The sequence below is a fragment of the Ambystoma mexicanum genome, chromosome 14 (genome assembly GCF_040938575.1).
Source record: "Ambystoma mexicanum isolate Mex_15411 chromosome 14, UKY_AmexF1_1, whole genome shotgun sequence".
In the NCBI taxonomy this organism is placed as follows: Eukaryota; Metazoa; Chordata; class Amphibia; order Caudata; family Ambystomatidae; genus Ambystoma; species Ambystoma mexicanum.
This window is the reverse complement of record NC_090940.1, coordinates 217,736,705-217,762,933: the sequence shown is the minus strand read 5'-3', so window position 1 is coordinate 217,762,933 and position 26,229 is coordinate 217,736,705. Positions and strand designations below refer to the sequence as shown.

Sequence of the window (26,229 nt, the reverse complement as noted above, 5' to 3'; positions counted from 1 at the left end):
ATCCATAAGACCATTAAACAGCAAATGAGGGGAAAGAGCCCTGAAGAGATTGAAAATTGGATTATGCATCTAACACACTCCCTTTTTAAAACAACTTCTTCCCCGGGGATAAGCTGGAAGAGTGGGGGTACTCTTGCATTTGACGCAAACATTAGAGACCAGAAACGCCTGATGCGACGAGCTTTAAGAGCCGTAAGAGCACATAGAACTACTAATGCTGTGGGAGACATGTGCAATCTTGAGTCTCTACAGATAAAATGTAAATATCGTAGTTGGTTAAAAAGGTATCGCCAGTCTCAAAAAAGAACTCAATGGCAAAAGTTTGCGGAAGCCCTCTGTAGTAAAAATATCCATAGGATATGGCAAATACTGGCACTGGCGGGGGGAGAACAGAATTTAAAGGTGTTAAATCCTATCTCGGGCGAAAAATGGGTCGAATATATCACTAATAAGTTCCACAGAGAGAACATGTCTAACCCACAAAGTATTAAGGGGGTTACAAGTTGGCCTCTCCCTATGAGCTACAGGTGTATTAAACAGACTATACTGAATTTAAAATCTTCAAAAGCACCAGGACCAAATGGTTTGGCCAACGTGGTATTGAAGCAGGATCCACATAACTGGGTGCAGATTTTACTTACTTTATTCTCTAGGATCTGCAGAACCTGCCAAATTCCCTCCTCTTGGAGGATGTCCCTACTGATACCAGTATATAAAAAGGGGGAGCGAACACTACCCGCTAATTATCGCCAACTTTCTATGCTGGAAGTGAGTAGTAAAATCTTTAACACCTTGGTCCTCAAAGAGATTGAAAAGTGGGCCATAGAAAGACAGGTGTTACACTTTGCACAAACGGGCTTTAGGCCAGGGGCAGGCACAATCCATAACATCAGGGTTCTAGATCAGCTGATTAATAACACCATTAGCTGTAAGGAGGCTACACTTTATATGGTTTTTGTAGACTTTACCAGTGCCTTCAACTTGGTGGACCGGGATATATTGTGGCTCAAGTTAAAGAAAATGGAGTGCCCAAGTTGGATTGTAAACATTCTGATAGCCCTGCACACTAGTACTTCAACTAGGGTCTGGCTAAATGACAGGGGGGAGGTATCAGAAAAGATTAACACAGGAGTCAAGCAGGGATGCGTAACTGCTCCTATGCTCTATAATTTATATAGAGCCGACCTGCTGTACCGTATGGCATTAAAATCAAATTGCCCACCTAAACTAAATGAAACTCCTATTACGGGAATGTTATATGCAGACGACCTGATCCTCTTCGATCGTACACTAACGGGTATTAAGAACTTACTCAATGAATTGCAGGTCTATTCAGCACAATTAGGTCTAGTGGTAAACTTGGGAAAAAAACAAAATAATGGTGATCGCAAGAAGAGGGCCGAGACGATCGGAAATTGCTACCAATTTAGGAACAATTGCGGTGGTGGAGCAATACCCATATTTGGGGCTGGATTTTAAAGCCCTATCAGATTACGAGGCCATTATTAGAACTAAAAAGAGGAGAGCTAAATTGCTCACGTATCAGGCCTGTAGATTTGCCAAGGGCACGGCAGGCTTTAGTATGGCTGGTATTATGAAACTGTATCTACAGTGCTTTGTACCTGCCGTGCTATATGGCATGGAGGCTTTGGCAATGCAGGACCTCACATCTTGGAGGGATTTTATTGGTGGAGTGTCTTGGGCCTGGGACCATCTTGTTCAGTTCAATATTTAAGATTGGAATTGGCCCTTATCTCTCTGAGAAGAATGGCACTGCGGGCACATGGTTCCTTCTATTTGAAAGCCTTAGCGAACCCTTGTAAATTGCTCAGGCTGGCAGGACAAAGCTACCACCTAGAAAAACACCCTAGAGGTGGTTCATACAAAGAGCTGAATGAGTTACTGTTTGTGGAGATTGATTGGCCATACGAAAAGTTAAAACATTTGCCTTATATTCACCAGAAAAGAGCGTTCCAAGATAAGTTTAATAAGTGGGACTGGTGCATGAACACAGAACACTTAACTAAGCTTAAAGGATATGAGGCAGTCTCTCATGTTTCTCACAGATATTTAAGACCCCAGATCTACCTACTGCTATCCCCGGCGCCTGAATGAAGGCGTTTTTTGCTACAATTAAGAACGAACCAGCTCCCGGTCCTTTCTATAATTGGGCCAAGGTTGAAAATCCCTCGTGAGTCCAGGACTTGTAGAATATGTCAGGTGACAGGAATGCTGGAATCTGCGCGGCATGTGCTAACCTTGTGCCCAAAACTTGACCCAACATATATGAATGCATATGGACAATGGGTCCATAATTATGATTCGATAAAAGAAGAAGTGTTCTGGTATGGGTGCTTGAATCCAGTTTCCCTAAGTTTACAGCTAGCCCTTTTTAGGGTATGGACTCAAATAAAGCCCTTACTTACTTATCCCAGTGATAACAAACTCTTTATCTCAGAAATAAAATGATCCCTTATGGTATCGTAACATACTGCCGCTCTATGGGACTGTGAAATCCAAAGGCTAATGGTTGAATGAACGATTGAAATGACATCATCATATTGTCGATTGTTTAGCCTGTGCCTATATGGTTGCCTATATGGTAAATTATATGTATATGTATATGAAATGTATCTAGTGTGCTCCTGTCCTTATACTCTTCTTATACTGTTGTTATGTGAGATATTTTTATGCTTGACATTTGATGTTATATGTTGTTCATATGTGAGCTATCTTACATGTGATATGAGTTGTGTAAAATCCAATTTCTGGATTGTACCACAATAAAGTATTTATTATTAATACATAACAAAGCGCTTTACAGAGCTGTGCAACATTTCAGATGCATAACAGAGCGCTTTTCAGTGGTAACAGAACAGATCTACAGCAGGGAATAGGGTACAAAGGTGCACAGCAGTATACTGCTCCGCCAATCGAAAGCCGGTCCATATCTAGCCACTATTTGCTATGAGAGACGGCATCCCGCTTGAGCCAATATAAAGACCTAAGTTACCTCCTAGGTATGAACTGTCAAACCTGGTAACCAAATGTCCTGGTTGATATTTGACTTACTTCTAACCTTAACAGGAGGGCCACAACCTCAAAACGCTATTTAAGTAAAGAGATTCTGAACCTGAATTACTTACCTGCAACCTGCATCAACACCTGTTATCCCTTGACGATATATCAAGTTTATTTCAAAAAACCTGTGTGGACTTTCCTTAATTCAAAATTGTACAGTGTTACCTAGAACTCTTTCTTTCTCCCCATTACCTCCCCCCAACACCTTTCAATCCCCTCTGTGCTGTCTCAGCTTGTGCAGCCAAGTCTTCCCGCTTCCAACGCTCCTCAAAGCTCCCATTGCGCCTCCGCCCCGTCACATGCTGCTCCCCATGGCTAATCTCTGACTAAGCTATCTCTGAAAGCCTTCAAAAGGCTTCTTAGGCCTGCCCCCTTTTCAGCTTCCATTTGCAGGGTATCTGCTGCTCCTTTTTCGTTGTAGCTTTCTTCATGTGCTGGGGGGGGGGAATTTGCTTCTAATTTAGTTTGGGGAGGATTTCTAGGTTTCTCAATTCACCTGTACAGTCCCTTCCTACTCTCAGTTCATTTTCTGTTTCCCCAGCTTTGCCTGGGGTCTGTGTAGGGTTGGTAGGATGCAGGGGAGGCAACTTTTAAAATTCCGGGGCGGTGGGTGCTGGTGGCCAGATTTGAGGGAAGTTCCATAGGAATTTTTGCCACAGATTTCTTTTCCTAGGGGGTGCCCAGGAGCACCCACGTACTTGCCGCCCGTGGTAGGATGGGTGTTGGGTGTCTCGCCTCTCATTGGGAAGAAAAATAACTTGTGCTCTTCCCTATTCCCAACACTTTTATTATCACCTCGCTAGCTCAGCCTCGTCTCTTTTACGACACAAGATGGGACTTGGAGAGGAAGCCTTGCACTTGTGCAGCGATTTTCTGCACGCAGCGGTTGGGTTGTAGCGTTTGAGATTTAACTTCCAAACCCACCACGTAGTGACGGGCCTAGGAGACGTCTGGATCACTGTAAACGTCGGGACAACCATTTGTTGGTTCTGCATTGTGTGGAGATGTTCACCATTGTTGAATATGGGGGTGTCGCATTCTAAAGATGGTCTCAGCCATCCAGTCAAAGGCCTTCAATCCTGCCTCATACCCCTATTTGCAGGAACTGAATGGCGTGAAGTGCCAGCTTCTGTTTGCTGCTCTGCTCTAGTAGCAGCTTGCGTGCCCTGACCACACAGGAATAGGTTGTTTATGATGTGAGTTTATTTATAGCATTTTGTCCTGACTACAAGTGTGCAACCTCTTATATTGCACTTTGCTGCTATCGATGGTGTGTTGGACTTTGCATTTGGAGCCAGGAATTTGAAAGCACAATGTTCATTCACTTTTTCCTTACTGTTTTCCGTCTATTCGTCTTCTAAGCCAATTGTAATTAAGTTGCACTCACTCGGCCATACAAATACGTACGTTGATTTTATATCAGCCTTATTTGGGATTCCCCCTTTGCTTCGAATCAAGAATAAGCATTCAATTCCATATAAAAAGACATTTTCTCTAAAATACGTTATTTCAAATGCTGAAAATCTGAGCTTAAAACAAACCTACCCCGTTAAACAAGCAGCCCCATGTATTTAGCTATGGTGCTGCCAATGCTGCGTCATTCATACAGCGTGCTAATGCATTACTGGCCTCCACATGAGATGAATGTGAGTACCCTACAGCTTTTTAACTGGGGCTTCAATCAGCGGGTTCTCTGTTTCCGATAGTATCTGCAGGCCATTTGGCAATGAGCTCTGCCGCCCCTCTGCTACAGACCAAACCCACGCACTAGTGGTAGATAATTCCCACTTTACCCACGTTCACCCAGCATTCCTTTTGGTCTGCCTTTTAAGCATATCAGTCAAATAGGGTTCCCAGCCCCAACCACCTTTGGGGATACATGTCCACCTCTTAAGTTCTTCATTGATATATGCATATCCATTGATATGATATATGATATGATAGGTTATTTATAACGCGCTTAATGCCCAGAGCAGGGGCTTTGCTAGGGTGGGGGGCTAACGGGGCTATAGCCCCTGATCTTTTGGTTGTAGCCACAGATAGAATCTCAGGAGCTACAGCCAAAGGACTAGCTAGCCCCCAGTCCCAACAGTTCCGACATCAGGGTAGCCCCGGGTCAGACCTAGCAACTCCCCTGGCCCAGAGGTTTCTAAGCGCGGACCCGGGGATCGAACCTGTGTTGCTCCGTGTCGTCTTGCTTCCAAGGCGAGCACGTTGCCACCTGAATTATCCCCCCGAGATCATTACTTTATTGATTCGATGACTGGCTGCACTAACGCAGAATGTTTGTGTCTCACTGTTCTTTAGCAAGTCATCAGAGCGGACATAATAGTGGAGTTATTCACTCTGGAATTTACTACACACCTGGGTCCCTTAAAGCCAAACTCTGCGTAAAAGGTGCAGCACTCTGCTATGAATACTGCGACCAGAAAAGGATTCCATACAAAAAATGTGGCAAGGTAAACATTTGTTTTTTCTTCATTTTGTATTTGACATTTTGTACATGTTTTATAGATCCAATAACCTGGCTGGAAATGGACAACGTTTACTGTGGGGACTGCCTCCATTTTGCTCCCCCCACCCCCCAATTACAGGTGGCGTCAATCAGGTGGGGCTAGTGGGATGGCTGGAGGAAGAGTCCCAGCCCAACTCACGCTGATCTCAAGGAATGACCTGTGGGGGGCGGACCTGCACGTGGTATGGACATTTGCATAAAAGAAAAGAGCATTTTGGGAGCATAAGAATGACCAAATAATTGTATAGATAAAATATGCCAGTTCTAATGATTTAAGCATTAAACCCTTCTGGGTAAGTAATGTAATGGGCATTTGGATAGCGCCTTTCACCATTGGTATGGTCTCAACGCCCAGTAGGTTGAACTCTCTTGGAGCGAGAAGTCCAAGTATGGGAAACCAATCAGAGAGTTATAGAATCCGTGTGTGTATTTTAGCCTATACGAAGGTAGGCAGTGGTGGCCAAGTCTGGTAGGGGTGGCCAAGTTCCTGCTAGTCACCCATGTTGAGCAGGCAAGTGGGTATGCACACAGAGGTAGTCTGGAGAGTGTGCAAGAGAGATAATGTGTGCCGCTAGATCAAATTTTATCGTGGAGGGTAGCTGCATTCTAATGGCAGAGGTGCTGTGCAGAGTATGTGAAGCAGGAGAGACATTATGTGTAATGGACACTGAACTACCTTCGTTTCCTATAGTTCCTACGCTCCATCTTGTTCCAGCCTAATACCTCCCGGTGGAATTCCGGCAGATTGTGTTTTCGCTGGGCAGTGTGGAGTATGTCTGAGATGAGTAGCATTAGGGGCAAGCAACTGCATCTGCGATGTGGCTTGCTAGAGTACTCCCTTCCTTTGCACCTCAAACATGTCATGACTCCTGTGTTGACCAACTTTTGTTGTTCGCAAAGCTGACTGGTGTAAACTGCCCCATCAATGAGGCTACAAGGAACATGTGGTGCAATATGTGGGAAGTGGGCCCTTGCAGGTCAGTTTGATGACTTGGTGCAGTGTGCAGCTGGTAGTTTTGACCCATGACATAGGCCCATTGTAATTTGAAATTGAACATCAACTGCACGTTTTCCCCAGGCACTACCCAAACAGTTTGTCGCAAAAGTCACAAATTGTGCTTCATGAATGTGAGGCACTTTTTGGTTTCAGTCCAAACCGAGTGGAAAAGGAGGAGAGCATAAGATACTGCTCACACACCTGCCCTGCCCATATGTGTTCTTTGCAGCTAAGAGGTACCCAAAATGGACATGTGAAATGGTGCTTCTTTGATCCTCTATCTATCTGCCCACACCATTCCCATACACTCATCTCTCCAATTTAGCAAAATCAAGTTAAAATAAAAAATAATCCATAGCCACCTCCTAGTTGGTCCATTATTAAAACACACCTTCGATGCCCATGTATTCTAATAGTAAAATGTCAGAAGCTGTGCAGCAGCAAGAGGACCTAAAAGGACTTGTAAGGGAATTAATAGGGCTTAGCCTGTAGCATTTCCCCAAACCAACAGGGGGTGCCCTTTAAAACCACAACACACACAAAACCTGAAGTCCCTGCATTGCCAATGTCTGCTGTCTAAATCGCCAAAAAAAGAGGAGCAGAAGAAGAGCAGACATGCTTTCCAGCAGAAAGCCCTACCTCGAAGCACCCACAGCTAGCACACCCTGAGGAAATGCCACCTGATTCCACCTGGTCAGCAGCGTATGGAAAACCGAATCCAACAGTGCCTGTTGGAACCAAGGGAAGTCAGATGCCGGGGACCAAAGAGGTGAAGCTTAGATTGTCTAAGATGGGGGAACCTGGGACTGTCCCTGATATCTCCTAGCAATTTGCAAGGTGTGAGTAGCAATTTGCAAGGTGTGAGTACAGAATGCTGTCTCTCCTAGACAAAGGTAGTGTAGAGGAAGAGCCAAGTACCCCCACCTCAATCGACCCGCCCCTTTTACCTGTATGCTGGAAACCAGAGTATGTGACGTATATAGAACAGCTGAATCGACAAAGAGCAGAGTATGGACTCAGTCCAGTGCCAGTAAAAGGGCCAGTACCTAAGAGAATCTGGGAGCCAAGGTACCCATTGAGAAAACCATATCTGCATATAAAGAAATATGATGGCCGTTTGAATGAAATCCCTAAAAAAGCAGAGCCAATAAACGGCAAGGATGAATGGTGAATGGTAGTAACACTGACCTTTGCCAAGTATATGTTACTTGGAGCTGAAGATGAAGTACATAAAGGAGATGCACTGACCAGAGAATGCAGATATTCTATAAGGCATCAAGAAAGCAATAAGGATAACTGACATTGTGGGCTCAAGGTGAAGAAGCTTATGCCACAGAAACAGATGAAGATATGAAGTCATTTTACACGTGTACAGATGCAGAAGAAACCCAAGCAGCAAAGTAATTGTGAAGATAGCTCTAAGCTTATAGTAAACAAGCGCCAACGTATACTTACATATGAATGAGAGAATTATGGATGTTTCCACTAAACCTATTGTAGCAGGTTGCCAAACACCCCAGGTCCAGCCATCGGACCCACCGGGCTGAGGCCGCCAACAGCACATCAATGCTCTTGTGCACTTTTCCTGCTTCCTCCCACTAACTCAACCCCCCTCCTCTTTCAGAGCCGCCAGATCGCCAGGGGAACACTCCGGTGGTGATAGTGCGCGGTACAAATATCCTTCAACATAACATTAAGTTTGGACATTAGCAGAAAGCCTTAGTTCAGTGTGTCGCAGTCAAAAGCAAATTGAATTTCAAGCAGAATATTAGCAAAAGGTGAGGCTGACCGAGCCAAGAAGCCAAGGTCTTATTAAAACTGGAGTGAACTGACTTTGGATATAAAATCGTGTGAAAGAACAAAACTCCTGTTCAGAAGGTATGAATATAACAAGAAAGACATCCGAGGTCTATTAGAAAATAATATTAAATGCACGAACAAAACTGGATTCCATGGTCTCTAGTAACATGGAAGCATGAAGTTGGATGAACAAGATGGTCACACCTACGCACAAAGGCAGACTGTGCTTCTCACTCCCTAATTTTCCCAGAGCTAAGAACACTCTCAAGGATGAATTTCAAAGGCCTCATTGACAGTAGGCCACTGAGGTGATGATAGATTGATATGCTAATTGGTGGGAAGCTAAAGTTAAGGTAACCTCGCCAGCATCTGGATGGCCAGCCTATAGGCTGCTAACGTAGGTGGAAAAGTACTGAAGGAGGATAGGGTGCCAACCAATTGTAGAGGACCTGTGTATTTAGGGGTATATAAACCAATGGGACATTGTGAATTTAGTGATGTTCATAGTCATTTTTAGGGGAGGGCTTAGTTGCCCCACCTGATGTTGAGTAACCAATCACATAGTTATACTTTTTTAGACTAGTATGGATCATATACTTGGATGTTCACTCGGAACCAATAGCCCATGCTTATAAATTTTTGTAGTTTGCTACATAGGATGAAGGTAGTACATGTGTGGTTTAGACGTCATTGATGACACATTTTGCTTAAAAAAGTGCAGTTTTTTCTTAAAGTACTTTGAGTTTGAAGATCGAGCGATTGCATTGATGTTCGTTATGCTCCCTGTTTTAGATAATTGACATTAAAACAGTCTTCCTTTTGTCAACTTCCTGAGTTGGCGTCATTATTGATGTATGAGTAAGGGGTAATTGCTACTCATCAAAGGGGCTGGACTATCCAGTTCACTTTGTACCAGAGGATGGTTTAAGAGCCATCGATCTGAGTAGACTTTAGAGTTTCGGCAATATCAAACTACCTTTGCCATTCCGCTGAAAGGACGTGAAGCTCCCCGTAGATGGTAGTTAGTGTAATGTTTAAAAAAATCTTGCAAGACAGGGTGTCACGGGTCCAATAGTTTCCAAAGAATTCCCCTCCCACTTTTACACGAAGCGGATCGATTGGAAGGTTGAAGAGGCAGTAAAAAAGGCGGATGATCCAGAGAGTCAGAAGACGAAAAATTATATTGGTGAGTAAAAACCTGAGTGAGTTAGCAAAAGCATGGGTGATGATTGAAGAAAAAAGAAAGTAGTGGAGGGTGGCGGGATAAAATATAACGTAAGAGTTAGTGTATAATATATATGGGGAATTAAATATTGACTTGAGTGTGGCCGAGCAATAAAATAATCGTGAGAAAGGCCACGATAAGAGAATACACCCTGGCCTGCTTTTTTACAACGTAACAGAAGAAATTTGAATCCAGAGTCCCATAGTGGAACATTAGGAGACAGAACTGATTAAAGACGGTTTCAATGGGGTTATTTTGCACTTCACTTGAAGTATTTTTAGAGGGCAAGACGTGTCTTAGAAAAAAGATTGTAAGAGATTTTTGTAACCGGTTGAGTTTGTCTGTTTGTTTTATGTGGTTTTTGTGAATGATGTCATAAGTATAAAACAGAAATTGATTGTTTAGAATTGAACCTGATGGTTGTTTTTAGTAAGATTAAAGTAAAAATGGTGGTTAGTGGGGTTGGAGCTTGCGACGAGTGATGCTCGCTCATATTATATTATTTTTATGAAACATACTTTTTAAATCTGTGATTGAAAATAAACGAGTGTTATACAAAGTAAAGAGTAGACGAGTCAAGAATGGAGGATATTACTCCACTTGTGCATCTCTGTAAGCAATTACTGAAGCATGCACCTAAGCTCAAAAAGTACAGTGCCGAATGGGTTAAATGAACCGCGGACAAAAGGTTTATACCATGGCCTCAAGGAGGGTCACTATCAAAAGCAGTCCTGCAGCATATGACAACATATCTGCAAGCAGCATACACAGGGAAGAAGCTAGAGAAGCGATTAGCTAGTTTAGGGCTTTGGAAAATGTACCAACAAGAGAAAGATGTGAACCTCTTATAGATTGGATACTTAATATATGCAGAGAGGGGGGTGAGGAGCCTTCTGCTCCCCTGCCTCAGCTGAAATAAGAGACGAGAGCAAGAAAAACGATGGGTTATACCCATTGAGGGATCTTAAAGCAGCAACGGGATATAGTAACACGGTAAATGAGTCACTTGTGCAGAGCAGTGACGAGAGCACCGAGAAAAATACTGAGAAAGATGTAATCTCTAGGGTCCCGAGGGACAAGGAGAGACGCGATAAGGAAAGAAGTGATCAAGCAAGTACATCTCTAGACATAGAAAGAGAGATTAAAACAATGGAAAGGAGAAGGAGACAAGGCTGATGAGATAGAGCTTTTACAGAACGAATGGATGGGTGGTCAGATGTTATTAAAACTCAATGGTAAGAGCTTTGAGGATGTAAGACAATGGGAAGATCAAGACAAACAGGATAAAAAAGATAAGGAAACACAGGAGCGATTGAAGGATGAAGGAGCGAAAAGGAAGGATAGGCAAAGAAGAGAGCAGTTATACCAAGAAGAGCAGTCAAGAAAACAAGAGAGAGCAGAAGAGCAAAGAAAACGCGATGATAGACAGAGAGCGTTCGATGAGCAGGAAAGGTTAGAACAATAAAGAATAGAAGTAGAGGAACAGAAATTAAGGGACAAAAGAATACAGAGATGGAAGGATGAGATACGCAGGGCAAATGAGAGAAGGGATATGAAGAAAAAAGAGGAAGACAAGAGTGAGAGATGAAGCAAGGAAATGAAGAGAATTTGATGACGATATGGAATGTAAGAGAAGGCAGAGAGCACGCAATCTCGATTGCCTGGAAAAAGAGATGAGATCCTGAGCCAGAAGTAGCATGGGAGGATAGAATTCTTCCCAGAATACGAGTCATTACCAGGCCCATCTAGAGTAAATCTAGAAGACGAGTTTGACTCTAGGAGCATTGGAGAGGCAATCGACAAAGTATATCATGACATGAAAGCCCAGAAAGAATTAAAGGGGAAGGGGAAAGAATTATCGACTTGAGAGTACTCAGTTGTATGATGCGGAGGGAGCCTCATGTAGTACGAGGCCAAAGAGCTATCTTTAGATAGACTGACTCTGAGCAGAGATGACAAGGAGAGAAGTTGTACGAGTTTGGCACAGGAAATGTTAGATGAAGACAGAGACAACTTCCATAGGGAAGAGAGAAGGAACGTATGCAGTCCTGAGGGATGTTTTCAATGGAGAAAGAAGTCAGATGGTCATATTTAAATGCACCTGTAACCAGGGTGCCAGAACCACTGACAGTCAGATCGACCTATGGGGCATTTCCATAGTGAAAGGAGAGAATTGCCGCCTTATGTGAGCAGATTAAGATCGCTACCAGGTGGAAGGCGATGTGGTAATATTGTCCCTGCTGTGGACAGACAAATGATGAGAGATGAGAATGAGTTTGGGGTGTCACAGTTTCCCTTGTTGGAGAAAGGTGGGGCCAGACCACAGTATATACTGTGGTCCCAGATGGACAAGGATAACTTAAGATATAAACTCCCCACTTTAACTTCAGGCACTGGGAAATGGATACATGTGTTAGACAAAATGACGGGAGGAAACATGTTGGCCATAAGGGACATTAAGGGCGTCCTTATCGCCATACTTTGTGAGAGAGCTGATGACGTGTGGACGAGGGCAGCGAACCATGTTGTGACTACAGTCAACACTGCTCACGATGGGGCACCGTTTAATAACTATAGGGCAGCAGTTTGGAAAGCGCTTAGAGTACTGTATCCAGACACGTCCGATATGGGAGCTATAATGACGAAAAAGATGAAGGACGGAGATGATCTGTTGGTTTACATTCAACATTTTCCAGGAGGCTTGGGCCTTGGAAACGTGCAAATCTTGGGGGAAATCTATACCGGTATTCTAGCATATATTATGCCAAGTGCTGCCAGAGCTAGTACAGAAGCAGCCCAAAAAATTAGTGGGTATGGAAGCCAAACCGTGGTCAGAGATTCAGCTGATCATTGCACACTATTGGAGGCTCTTGCAGGAAAAGAATCACAAACAAAAGACGATGCCCGAAAAGACAGAGGCAAAATTAGTGCAGAAAAAATTGTCCAAATATGCCATTTAAGGGGCAATGTTGACGAGTGTAGATGGATTGAATCCACTGCAGATTGCAAATATGCCGCAGGTGAACAACCAAAGACAGTTTGACCAGAGTAATAATGGGTTTACTCCACGCTGAAGGGGTGGATTTCGAGGAAGAGGTTTTCAGAACAATCAAGGTGGGTTTCAAAATATGCAGAATGACGGTCAGAACATACAGGATGGGCAGATTAGGAGGCCACCTATATGTTGGACATGCAGGAGGGCATTTTGCTTGCATGTGTCCAGGGTTTGTGTAAAACTACCAATTTATAAGAGAGGGGATTCCAAACCCGCCTGTATATTCGCAGCAGTACAGTGATGTGTTTGCTCAGAATCACACAATGCAACAGCATCAAGCGCCGAGAGTGCAGTGGGGTTTGCAGACACAGCTGGTAGCAGGTGGCTCCACCACAAGGGCAGTTACAGCATGCACCTATGCAGATTCAACAGAGCACAAGTACAGGACAGATAACGACACCAAGAATAGGGAGTGCCACTGTTGAGGGGAATCCATTTGCAGGTAACGGAATGAGTCTGTACCCGCAATAGGACGGCTCACTGGGAGGCTTGATGTTTTCGGTCCTATCCGTGATCCTGAATCCTCATGAGGAACCAGGGGTAGACGTCAACATAGGGGGCAAGAGTTTTTTAGTTTTTAGTAGACACAGTGCAACGGCCTCATGTATTCGTGAGGGAAAGTTTTTAATGTCTGGCACCGCCATGAATACGTAAGGTTTTTCAGGAGCTACAGGCAGAGTCCCTTTCACTGAAGAGTTACTAGTCTCTATAGGATAATGTGATATGAAGATGCCTCTGCTATATTCAAGGCAGACACCTGTCAATATATTGGGTCGAGATGTAATGACGAAGTTGAATATGACAATCTTGTTTACTGATGAAGGCATAGTATACTCAGCACCAGCAATGCATTATGTAAACATGTGGGAAATTATCAGAGCATTTGCAGGACAAGTAGCTATGAGAGCAATACCTTTAGAGCCATAGTGCGGGGTGAAATGGCTTTGCTTGATGGGAATGATGACGAAGGCAGACAATGGTGTGCAGTGATTGCCATCGGAGAAGGTTACAGATTAACTGACGTCACTGATGAGGACATATGTGGCGATCATCCATCTGATGACTAAGTAATATTTGAGATGAGTATTACTTATTGTGTAAAAGCAATCAAACGAGAGGTGCCTCAAAAAATTATAGCACAACAACGTTGTAAGTATTTTGATGAAGACATGGTGAAAGTGCCAGCTTCATTATGGACCATAGGCCTCTATGACGTAGGCCTGTTAAAGGATGTTGGAGAGGTGAAGATTAAATTGAAACCAGGAGCAATTTTTCCTCGAGCACAACTGTATCCCATTTCTCGAGAGGCAGATTAAGGTATTTTAAAGACAATTTCTGCCATGATGGAACAGGGCATCTTAGTGACGTCCGAGTCACCGTGTCATACTGCTGTGTATTATATCAAAAAATCTAAGGGGGGGGTCTTGGAGACTATAACAAGATCTTATGCCGATAAACCAAATTGTAGAAGCCGAGTTCCCTCTAGTTCCTAACCCGTCTACAATTCTATGTAATATACCTGTTGGAGCACGATATTTCACTGTGATTGATTTGAAAAATAAGTTTTTCTCAATCCCATTGCACAAAGACTCACAGGATCTGACGTCATTTACGTTGAGACAAACATGACTGAAAAGTACTTGGTTGCCTCAGTGGTATTGAGTATCCATCGATTTTCAATAGAGTCCTGCAGATGGTCTTGAGCAATATTGATTTGGAAAGTTTTGTTCTGCAATACGTGGATGCCATTTTAGTTTGCAGCACTTCAGAGGAAGAGTGCAGACGCGATTCTGTTCAGCTAATGATAATACTTGCTGACAAAGGGTATAAGGTTGACAAAGAGAAGTTACAATATTGTCCACAAGAACATTGGCCAATTGATTTCACATGAACGAAAAAAGGTTACTCCTGAGAGAGCAGAAGCTATTTTGAAAACTGCAAAGCTACACACGATAAAACACATGCAGAGGTTTTTGGGATTATGTAATTACGTCAGAGCATGGGTCTTTGATTACAGTTCATATATAAGGTCTTTACTGCAGGCTGTAAAGAAAGCACAGGCAACACAGGAAATAATTGTGTGGACTGTGAGAATGGAGGAAGCATTTGAACACCTGAAACAAGCAATTTGCACAGCTCCTGTTTTAGGGATTCCTAATTATGCTGAGGAATTCTTTTTGTTCTCGCACACAGATGGCAATGTTATGACAGCAGTACTCCTGCAGAGAACCACATTGGGGTACAAGCCCCTTGCATATTACAGTGGGATTTTAGACCCAGTAATGCAAGGTCACTTTCCGTGTGAAAAGTCTCTGGCTGCCGCCGCGTTCGCCATAGAAAAAGCTGCAAGTATAGTGAGGGGATGCTCCATGACTTTATTTGTGGACCCCACACTATTTGCTATTCTAGAAAAACCTAGGGGCACATTGACTTCTCAAAGTGCTTCTGCCTACGAGGTAGTCGTATCAAATCCAGCGATCAAACTAGTTTGATGCAGAGTAGTGTATCCTGCCATGTTTGTAGCCGAACCACTGACAGAAGACGATCATGCGCATGACTGTGCAAATTATGAAGAGTTCTATTACGAAATTCCAAGAGTAAAAGAAAATGCCTGCCAGGTGGAGAAATTGTTTTTATTGACGGTTCTTCAAGAATCGATCAAAATGATGGACAAAGATATACTGGTACCGCTGTGGTAAAATACACAGCCAATGAGGAGTTTCAAACTTTGGTGAGTGCACGACTACCGTCTGACTATTCGGCACAGGCTGCAGAGTTAGTGGTGCTGATTGTTGCGCTCGAGAGTCAGGCAGACTAGGAAGTAAGTGTACAGCGACTCTGCCTATGTGACGTCAATGGTGCATGCAGGGTTAGCACGTTGCAAAAGGAAGGGCTACCTCCGAGCAGATGGCACACCAGTGCAGCACGCTGCCTTATTGGACAGGCTTATCAAGGCAATGCAACTCTCGGTGGCCATCGCGGTTGTTAAATGCGCAGCACATACTAAAAGGGAAGACTTTATCTCAAGCGGAAACCAAGCAGCAGACGATGAAGCGAAAATCGCTGCATGTTCAGAAAACATAATGTCTTTTGAAACACACGATTAAAAGAGAAAATGGTTGTGTTGATGAATGTGGTTGAAAAGTATGGTCATTTGTCAAAAACGCAGCTCATGGAGGTTCAGGGGGAAGCACCTCAAGATGAGAAAGATTTGTGGGCACGAAGAGGGTGTTCTTTAAACCCCTCTGAAGCATTGTGGCGACAAGACAGCACTGGTAACCGGTGATGCCTGTAGCCTTATTGAGGGTGGCACTGGAATACGTATAATACCCTGCGCGCACATCTAGGGAGAACCTTGCTGCAACAATTGCTGAAGATTGGTTTGTACCAAATCTGTTAGAGCATGTTGCATTTTCTATGACAAATTGTATAGTCTGTCAAAAATTCATGGCTGGGTATATACTGCGCACAGTTAGGGGGGGTTATTCCGAGACCTACTGGCCTCTTTCAGCATTTGCATATCGACTATGTCGATCTGATCCAAGTATGTAATGGATATAGATACATGATTGTTGTAGTGTGTCCCTTCTCAAGGTGGATTGAGGCAGGTCCCTGTACACATCCAGATTCCACCTGTGCAGCTAAATTCTTAGTTCAGGAAGTATTTCCTAGATGGGGAGTATGTGAGGTAATCTGGTCAGACAATGGCCTGCATTTTGTGAAGCAGACATTTGAGCCGATCAGCTTGTTGCTTGGTATAAAGCACAAGTTTTCCTCGGCTTATCATCCTCAAGGAAATGGGGTCTGTGAGAGGCTCAATGGCCTGTTCAAGGAAAGGATAGCCATGTTAAAGCTTACTTTGAAGAAAGGGTGGTTGCATTGCCTAGCACTGGCATTATATGCTTTAAGGAACCAACCGTGTTCTGACCACCATCTCACGCCTCACGAAATTGTGACTGGGAGTCGAATGAGAACATCACTAATGCCTCCAGCCAGAGCTGATGCTCAGTCAACTGCAGATTTGTTTGGAATGGAAATGCATGATTATTTGAACTGTATGACTTCCAGTATTTCTGTCATTTCAGGACAGTTGCAGCGACCAGGGTGTAGGGCAGTACAGAACACAGAAGGAGATGCTTCAACAAATAAATCTCAAGAATTTCGTCTTCCCCAACTATTCGCCGGAGATGTGGTCTTAATACGTAACTACACAAGGAAAAGGTGGGATGAACCGCGATTTTAACGGCCCTTCATTGTGGAAGACGTCACGCGGTCTGCTGTCAAAGTGCAGGGCAGGCATGCTTGGATATTTCTTGCCAACATTAAAATCTTTGCTGGAGAATCCTCTTTGCCCGCACCCCAACTAGAAGCAAATACAAGCATCGGGGAAGAACCACAGCATGTGCAGACGAGATCTATGATGAGGAAGAAGGACGCAGAAGCTCACAAATAGAAAGACAAAGAATTTGTTGGACTGTGGCATGGTTCAGGACACTCTTTCAAGCCATCTTTGAAGGGGTTAAAGGAAGCTGATGCGAACACTCTGTGCTGTTATTTCAGAGTGAAAGAAAAGTATTTGTTTTTGTGCCACAGAGGAGCTTATTAAAAACTTTGGACTGAGGCATGCTAAAGCCTTGATAAGAAGAGAAATATGCCAGACTCTGATCGTGGGTTTGATAATTGGAAAAGAGTGTAGTATCCTGACTCATTCCACACTGAGTTCTTGTTCGGATTTGCCCCTGGTGTTATCCAATGACAACGTTTCGAGGATTATATTTTCTGGGGAGAACTTCTAACATTCGTACCTTCTTGCAAGATCCTATAAATTGCGTGATTGTGAGGAGACTACTTACAGCAATCATCGAGCAAGTGTTGCAGTTACCCGAGTATAGTGGGGATAGCACAAATGCCCCTATCACCTGATACCACACACAGACTTGTCGGAAGGGTTTTCTTTTGTCTAATTGAAGAATACCCACATCTTGTTGGCAGACGCACAGATGTGCTCACATTTCTAAGGGATCCCAGAAACAGTGAAAATCTGAATGTGATCTTGGAGGGAATTATAATTCACGTGAGACTATACTCTGAGAGAACCCACAGGATGGTGGTGTGAAACTTTCCTTTGAGGGACAAATCGAGAAGGTTGCTTATAGAGACAGGCTCTTGTTTCGTGCTGAAAGAAGTTTGTCATGTCATCTGGACTAAGGCAGATTTCAGGAGTTGATTGTGAGCTGATATGTCATTGAACTGGAATAGACATAATGAGAGCAGTTTTCTTCTTGCTGGAAACATTTATATCTTGTATGGTTAAAAACTGGTTCCAGTGAAATGGAGATCAAGAGTTCATTCTCATCGTTCAGCAAGCAGACAGTGGATCGAGGATGAAAGTGCCGAGGCAAAACCGCTACTTCTAGGAGGAGTGCAAAATGCTGATGTATTAAAGATAATTTTTTTCTTTTTTAGGCAATGAAGATGGGCAGTACTAATAGTAATTTCATGATACCTGATGTAGAAAGACATCCATTTTGTCCACGGAATAGATGTTGTACATCTACATTCCTTTGCCCCATTTATGGTTGCATTCTGTTTATAATCATACTGCTCTCACTCACAGTTAGCACTTCTTAATATTTTGACGTACATAGGGCTAAGACTCCAGTGAATCATCCTGAGCAAAAGGAAGGAGCAATTGTGGCAACTACTAGGCACCCAAGACCCCATGTGGTTATTCCTGACCCAAAGAAAGATGACCAATTACCGGAGTCTGAGATAAGTGCCATTGGCAACCATTCACATGTAAGAAAGGTTGTAGAAATTCTGTTTGGGGACAATGCCAGCTCATGACATGGAATAAAGATGAGCATGTGAAAACTGCAGGATGCCTGAAGGGAGTCATAAAAATATGGGTCCCAAAGAAGTTGTTCCTTAGGACAAACTGCCTGGATGTGAAGGATGATGTGGGAGTGGTCGATGAATCGCCCAGAGGGCGGGGGGTATAGAGGAGGAGCCAAGTACCCCCACCTCAATCAACCTGCCCCTTTTACCTATATGCTGGAAACCAGAGTATGTGACGTATACAAAACAGCTGAATCGACAAAGAGCAGAGTATGGACTCAGTCCAGTACTAGTAAAAGGGCCAGTACCGAAGAGATTCAGGAAGCCAAGGTACCCATTGAGAAAACCATATCTGCATACAAAGAAATATGATGGCCATTTGAATGAAATCCCTGAAGAAGCAGAGCCAATAAACGGCAAGGATGAATGGTCGTATCATTGACCTTTGCCAAGTATATGTTACATAGAGCTGAAGATGAAGTACATAAAGGAGATGCTGTGAGGGACCTGTAAGGGAATTAATAGGACTTAGCCTGTAGCATTTCCCCAAAACAACAGGGGGTGCCCTTTAAAACCACAACACATGCAAAACCTGAAGTCCCTGCAATGCCAATGTCTGCTGTCTAAATCGCCAAAAAAAGAGGAGCAAAAGAAGAGCAAACATGCTGTCCAGCGGAAAGCCCTACCTCGAAGCCCCCACAGCTAGCGCACCCTAAGGAAATGCCACCCGATTCCACCTGGACAGCAGCGTATGGAAAACCGAATCCAACAGTGCCTGTTGGAACCAAGGGGAGTCAGATGCCGGGGACCAAAGAGGCGAAGCTTAAGATTGTCTAAGATGGGGGAAACTGGGACTGTCCCTGATATCTCCTAGCAATTTGCAAGGTATGAGTAGCAATTTTCAAGGTGTGAGTACAGAATGCTGTCTCTCCTGGACAAAGGTAGTGTAGAGGAAGAGCCAAGTACCACCACCTCAATCGACTCACCCCTTTTACCTATATGCTGGAAACCAGAGTATGTGACGTATACAGAACAGCTGAATCGACAAAGATCAGAGTATGGACTCAGTCCAGTACCAGTAAAGGGGTCCGTACCCAAGAGATTCAGGAAGCCAAGGTACTCATTGAGAAAACCATATGTGCATACAAAGAAATATGATGGCCATTTGAATGAAATCCCTGAAGAAGCAGAGCCAATAAACGGCAAGTAAGAACGGTAGTATCACTGACCTTTGCCAAGTAGGTTACATGGAGCTGAAGATGAAGTACATAAAGGAGATGCAGTGATCAGAGAATGCAGATATTCTATAAGGCATCAAGAAAGCAATAAGAATAAGTGACATCTTGGGCTCGAGGTGAAGAAGCTTATGCTACAGAAACAGATGAAGATATCAAGTCATTTTACACGTGTACAGATGCAGAAGAAAAGCAAGCAGCAAAGTATTCGTGAAGCTAGCTCTAAGCTTATAGTAAATAGACTGCGGCAAGCGCTAATGCATACATACATAGGAATGGGAGAATTATGGATGTTTCCACTAAACGTATTAAAGCAGGTTGGACATTAGCAAAAGGCCTCAGTTCAGTGTGTCGCAGTAAAAAGCAAATTGAATTTCAAGCAGAATATCGCCAAAAAGACGCGCTAATCCGGAAACACCTATGCCAGCAGGAAGCAGGCGTAAGCGGCCCCGCGCATCATAAAAGTGCGCGCAAACAACAAACCAGTTCAGACGCTACGATGAATATACCGTTCCTCGCAGCAGTGGTCGTGGGACACCGCAGGAGGAGGAGGATAGCCAGGCCCCGCATTATTTTACCCAGGACCAGCCTTTTTGGGATGCCTGATGACCAGGTGTATGGGAGGTACAGGTTTCCACCACACATAATCCTAGAACTGGTCAGGGAGTGAGAGGATGACCTCACATCACCCACCCTGTGCTCCCAAGCACTGAGCCCCTTGGAAAAGGTGCTCAATGTACTGCACTTCTTGGCTAGTGGGTCATTTCAGCGGACAAGTGCCATAGTCGGGGGGGGGGGGGGTCTCACAGGCCACGCAGTCACGCTGCCTACACCAGGTGTTGGCCATCATGACTGCATGCCCCTCAGTCCACAGGCGCATATACATGCCCAGAACACCTGCAGAAAGGCAGGCTGTTGTCCAGGACTTTTACGGGGTGGCACACTTTCCCAAAGTGCTAGGTGCCATTGATTGCACCCATGTGGCTCTACGTCCTCCCAGGGCCACTGAGCACATCTATCAAAACCGCAAGCACTGACATTCCATCAAGGTTCAGGTTGTATGTGATGCCAAGGGAATTGTCACCTCAGTATATGCCAACTATTCAGGGTCCAGCCATGATAGTTTCATATTCAGAATGTCACCCCTAAACCGGGACCTGGAAGCTGGACAGCATGGCGACACATGGCTAATTGATGAGTATAAATGCCTCTGCACATGCATGCATGTCAGACACTGAGAAATGTGAAAACCCCACTAATGACAACCATTATCACCTCCCCAGGGGACAGTGCCTACCCTCCGAGCACCTACATGATGACGCCAATTCGGAACCCCACCACACCACCCGAGGTAAGATAGAACCCAGCCCATATTGCAACCCGGGGCACAGTGGAGCGCACATTCGGAGTGCTCAAGTCATGCTTTCGCTCCCTTGACCGCTCTGGTGGGCAGCTGCTATATGCGCCCCCAGTAGTGTGCAGGATCATAGTGGCAGCATGTGTCCTGCACAACGTTGCAACCCGGCGGGCCATGCCGGTGGACATGGTGGTGTCCCCACATCCCCAACCACATGCACGACCGCTGCGCATGGGAGGTGAAAGGGCACGTGGTGAGGCAGCCCGTACCCAGCTTGTGGCAAATTACTTCACCTAAAATCCCACCCCTGTGGAGTGCACACAGGCCTGGCACATACCAGCTCACAATCAATGATGATGACCAAAGGGACAGTCAACTGTCACAACCATACAAGCCTGAGATTGTTCACCTGGAAGTGCTACATTGTGTGCATCCCTAGCTACTTAAAGACACCCAATGCTGTGTCAGAAAAAGGCACACATTCATGCAGCATGAAGACTCCCCCCTTGCAAAATACCACATCAAAATAGTGGCATGTCACCCACCCCCTCCCCATCTCAGCTACCCAACACACCATGCCATGCAATGTGAAAGCAACCAAATGAATACACAACACATGACACAGGTGTCACAAAGTACACTGTCCCAAATGGAAACGGGCCACAGACAAATTGCTCTCAGTAATGAATAAAAAACAACACACATGAAGAAATACTTACCAGCAAGACAAAACATCAGTACAGGATCAAACAGCGGCAATATATGACAGTAAAAAATTAAAGTAGTGCAAGTGTCACAACCTGACTAAGGCAGCGCATCGGCCCCTTCCAACTGCAGAGTGTTGCTGGTAGGCAAATGTGTCAGTGTACTGCATACAACATGAACTGCATCTGCAAAGGAGACTGGCTTGATAAGACATGAAGAAGGTACATGTATGTAAGGATAAAGTCATGGATGCAGAACCATATATAAATCCACCATGCAGTGGAGAATTGAACAACACTCCCCACTAAGGATGTATACACAGTTTTGACTACAGACTGCCCACACAACTTAAGGGAGTGCAATGTCACTGTGTAAGTTACTGTCACTTGGTCACACCCTTTGCAAGCCCATGAAAGGGGAAGCAGGAGGGGTATGTGTGTCAGGAACCCAAGTTTCTAACCCAAACACAGGACAAGCCTGCCTGTGCCCAGCAGGAATGCACAGTGAATGCCGACGGGAGCCACACAAAGCAACACACTGTAAAGAAAAAATGTAAAAAATAAAAAATGGCCATGTGTGGACCGGGGGGGGGGGGGCACCCAGGAGGGATGAGGTACAGGGTGCACCTCAACACCCACATGCATGGATGTTGAGAAAAAAAAACCCTCCATGGGCTCATGGCCTGCACGGCTACGCTACAGTGGGAGAACTGCCATCGCTGTCATCACCCTCTGGTGCAACATCAGAAGGTGGGGTGATATGGGAGGCAGACCACGCAAAGCCCTGGCATGCTTCTCCATGGCAGCAAGCATGCGGGTGTGAAAGGTTTGGTTCTGCAGGATGGTGGTACGGAGATGCCCATGCAGCACCTCATGGGTAGCACGCATCTCTGCCTGCATGGCCTCGCGTGATGCCGGTTCTCCTGACATGTTGCCTGGAGCTCAGCTGAGAGTGTGCGTATCAGCTGCTGTTCTGACCTTGTACTCCGGGACACCTCAAGTTCACACAGAGTATCTCTGAGGGACCTGTGTTCTAACCTCAGGGCTTGCCTGTGGGCCTGTGACTCTACAGATATGGCTGTGCGCAGAGTCTCCAGTCCAGCCCGTCGGTCCCTGTCGGACACCAACATGTCCTCCATGTGTGAGTGGCAAATAGACTCTGTTGCCTGCTGCTGAAGCTCCACCTGCCTTTCAGGGGGGAGAATGGAAGTGGCCACCCTATCCATGGCCTGAGCCATCATTTCACACGATGCCCCCTGTTGTGCTGCTATAGTGTAGATGGAGTTCTCCCACATAGTATTGCCTGGTGGCGCACGGCCACCGCATTGGCGGGCACCACACCTGTTTGGGGCAAGGTGATGTGCACCTTGCTGTGCTGGCACTGCCTGAGGCTGCAGGACTGCATTCCTCCTTTGATCTGCTGGCCCAGGAACAGGAGCAAATATTGTGGAGTGTGACCCTGCATCCGTAACCCCCACAGGCAGACTTTCCAATGCAGAATGCCCCATAGAGGGTCTACCCCCGGTGCAGGTGGGTTGGACAGAACAGCATCCCTGCCAGAAACACTCACCAGCGACGGGACATATGTCTCAATGTCCGATTCAGCACCTGATTCATAGAGGTCTCTGGCAGTGTACCCAGAGACACCCGTGGACAGTATGGTCTGTAGTAGGATTGGGTTTTCACCCACCACCACCCCATGTCCTCCACTGGTGCCTTGTTGTGGCTGTGAGTACTCCTGGCTCTGCGCCATCTCCTCCTCCTCCTCAACAGCATCAAGTGCCTCATCACCTGTAAAAACATGAAAGATAAGTAATGTAAACAGGCATGAGCACCATAGCACACACACTTAGGCATGACGAGGAAGACATCCAGTACAGAAATGACACATGTCACACCTGACAATAACTCTGGCATGCATGCACTGTCAATGAGTTGGAAGGGGGGCAGAAACCAAACACTGATGACTCCAAGATGGAAAACAAACACATGTGCTGCATGCTAGATAGCACTGGCATCACACATTAGCCTGTGAGTGGCATGGACAATCCACATACATGACACATGCCAGCACCCAGATGGCACTTAGCATAGCCATGGCAGATTTGACAAGGACACCCAGATGGTAGCAAATCAGTACTGTCACCCATCCATGTGAGATAGATATCATGAAATAAAAAATGGAAAAAAGTGTGACAAAACACGCATGTGCCACACGCTGCAACAAAGCCAGTGTTCACTGATGCAGTGATGGCAGGCACATCGATACATCAATGGTTGGTCACTTCGACATGACAGAATACAATTGTCATGTTCAACATTCAAACAGGGCCCCAAAATGATTGTGTGTAGGCCATGTGTAGGTGCACATTACTAAATCAGCTTGATTGGTCAAATCATTCCCATAATAAGTTAAGAAATGTGGGCCATTGTGGGCTGTAATCTATGACTGAAGTATGTCACATTTGGGGCAGTAGGGCACATAAATGTGTGGTAAAAATGCTAATGATTTCATCAATCAGGCAGAATAAACAGGAAAACAGTATGAACAATGTTGAGGCAAGATGACAGTTGAAGGGCAAGTGCAGTAATCATGTGCAAATTGTCAACTGCGGTCAGATGGGATACTGTGAAACAGAAACCCAAGGCCGGAGAATGGTTTGGAGGGACCACATGGGTGACCCATAGCAGTCATGACTACACAGCCTCACCTGGCACTCAATCAGAACACATCACCCAAGCAACATACACATGGATTGCACACACATGCATGGGCACTCACCGGACATTGCTTCAAGATCTGGTAGGTCTCCCACGCCTTGGATCTGATCCTCTGTGATGAATGCTCCAGCGATAGACTCGTGTTCAGTGAGTTGTTCCTCCTCTGGTGGAGACCCACCGCCAGTCACCAGAGTAGAGGCATGATTGGAAGTCAGCTTGTTCTTTGCTCTGCGTTTCAGGTCATTCCACCACTTAGAGCAATCATCAGCTGTGCTCTCCACAAATCCAAGGGAACTAATGTAGTCCGCGATGGTCTGCCAGTGGGCCCTACGTTGAGCAGTCATAATCTTGCACCCTGCAGTCACCACCATTTTGCGGCCATGGGCTGACACGTAGCCCACAAGTGCGCCTAGTTCTGCCTCATTGAAACTAGGCTTCCTTGACGTGCCGGAGTGGGTAGCCGTGTCTGGGGTCCCAGCCTGTACCGCAAGAGCACCCTTCCTCCTCTTGGAAGGTGGTGCGGACCCTGAGTGGCTTACGCCGCTCTGGTTGGTAGGGGTTGAAGCGCAGGTGGACTGGGCACTGGAAGTAGCCAAAAGCACGATGACCAAAGGTCTCACTGCAGGCATTGGCTGCTGGGTGATGTTGGCAGGACCAACCTCGGTGTGATGGACTTGGACCAACACTGTCCCGGCTGGGAGACTCGGAGCTGGGCTGGATTGAGCTGCAGCTGCCCCTGCAGCCTCCTCACCCTGGCTACTTGGGGCAGCAGATGACATTGCTGCCCAGATCCACATGGCCTGGTGACAGCAACTTTCACCGCCACACGTGGCTTTGACTTGGTGGCACGGAAGTCAGCCTGGGAGTCATCCTGTGCTGGTTCGGTTGACAATATGGGCCGGGTTAACAATGCCTGAGCTGGGATGGTGTCAGCTACATCTCCCTGACCCATTGGGGGGGGGCATAGGTGTCCCCGATTGGTCCTCCACACACTGGCCTCTTGGGCCACCCTGCACATCCTGGCCACGTCCCCTACCACGCCCACCTCTTTGAGATCGGCCACCTTTGCCTCCCTTACTGCTTGGTCGCCTCCCAACCATGGCACTGATGTTGTTGTGCAAATGGGAGTTGCAGTAAACAATTGTCCTGGGCAATTGGTGTGAAAGGGGTAGGGTACTAGATGGAATGCGTACCCTAGTGATCTAGCAAGGCTGTATGTGACCCCTGGGGGAAGATGACGGGTCATGCAATGCACATGCACCCCAAAAACAAAATTTAACGTGCACGCGACTCCTGGTAGACCACGTGTGTGGAATAAAGAACCCGCACTACGCTGTGGCACCCAGAAACACAACAATAAGCATAGGCGTGGTACACGCAGGCTACAATGACCTCTGAATGGGTACGCAAAACACGGGGGCAATCACAGTTGAAAAATACATGCGCGACTCACCGTCTGCCTGGAAAAAGAATGTGAAAAAGACGCTGTCTGAGTATACAGGGAGTACAAACTGGAACCGTTGTGAAGTAATCGCGTGTGAACCGACAAGAAGTACAAGAATCGCCCGCTCGCTCTCCACAAAAAGCACGTACAAGAAAATGGCATCCTACGCGTACCTTTTAACCCAGCCCACACGTGCAACGTCACTTACGCGCATACGCACTAAGGGCCTTTCCTCCAATTACACACAGTGACACCCG

The 26,229-nt window shown here is 45.5% G+C and overlaps 1 protein-coding gene across 2 annotated transcripts in view; it reads left to right on the top strand.

The window, feature by feature from the left end:
• L2HGDH (L-2-hydroxyglutarate dehydrogenase) overlaps positions 1-26,229 on the top strand; it is a 265,162-nt gene that overhangs the window by 87,953 nt on the left and 150,980 nt on the right. For both annotated transcript variants that reach the window (XM_069638978.1, XM_069638979.1), the window contains exon 3: positions 5,389-5,540. In XM_069638978.1, the coding sequence (XP_069495079.1) occupies positions 5,389-5,540 (152 nt within the window). The remainder of the gene's footprint in view (positions 1-5,388; positions 5,541-26,229) is intronic.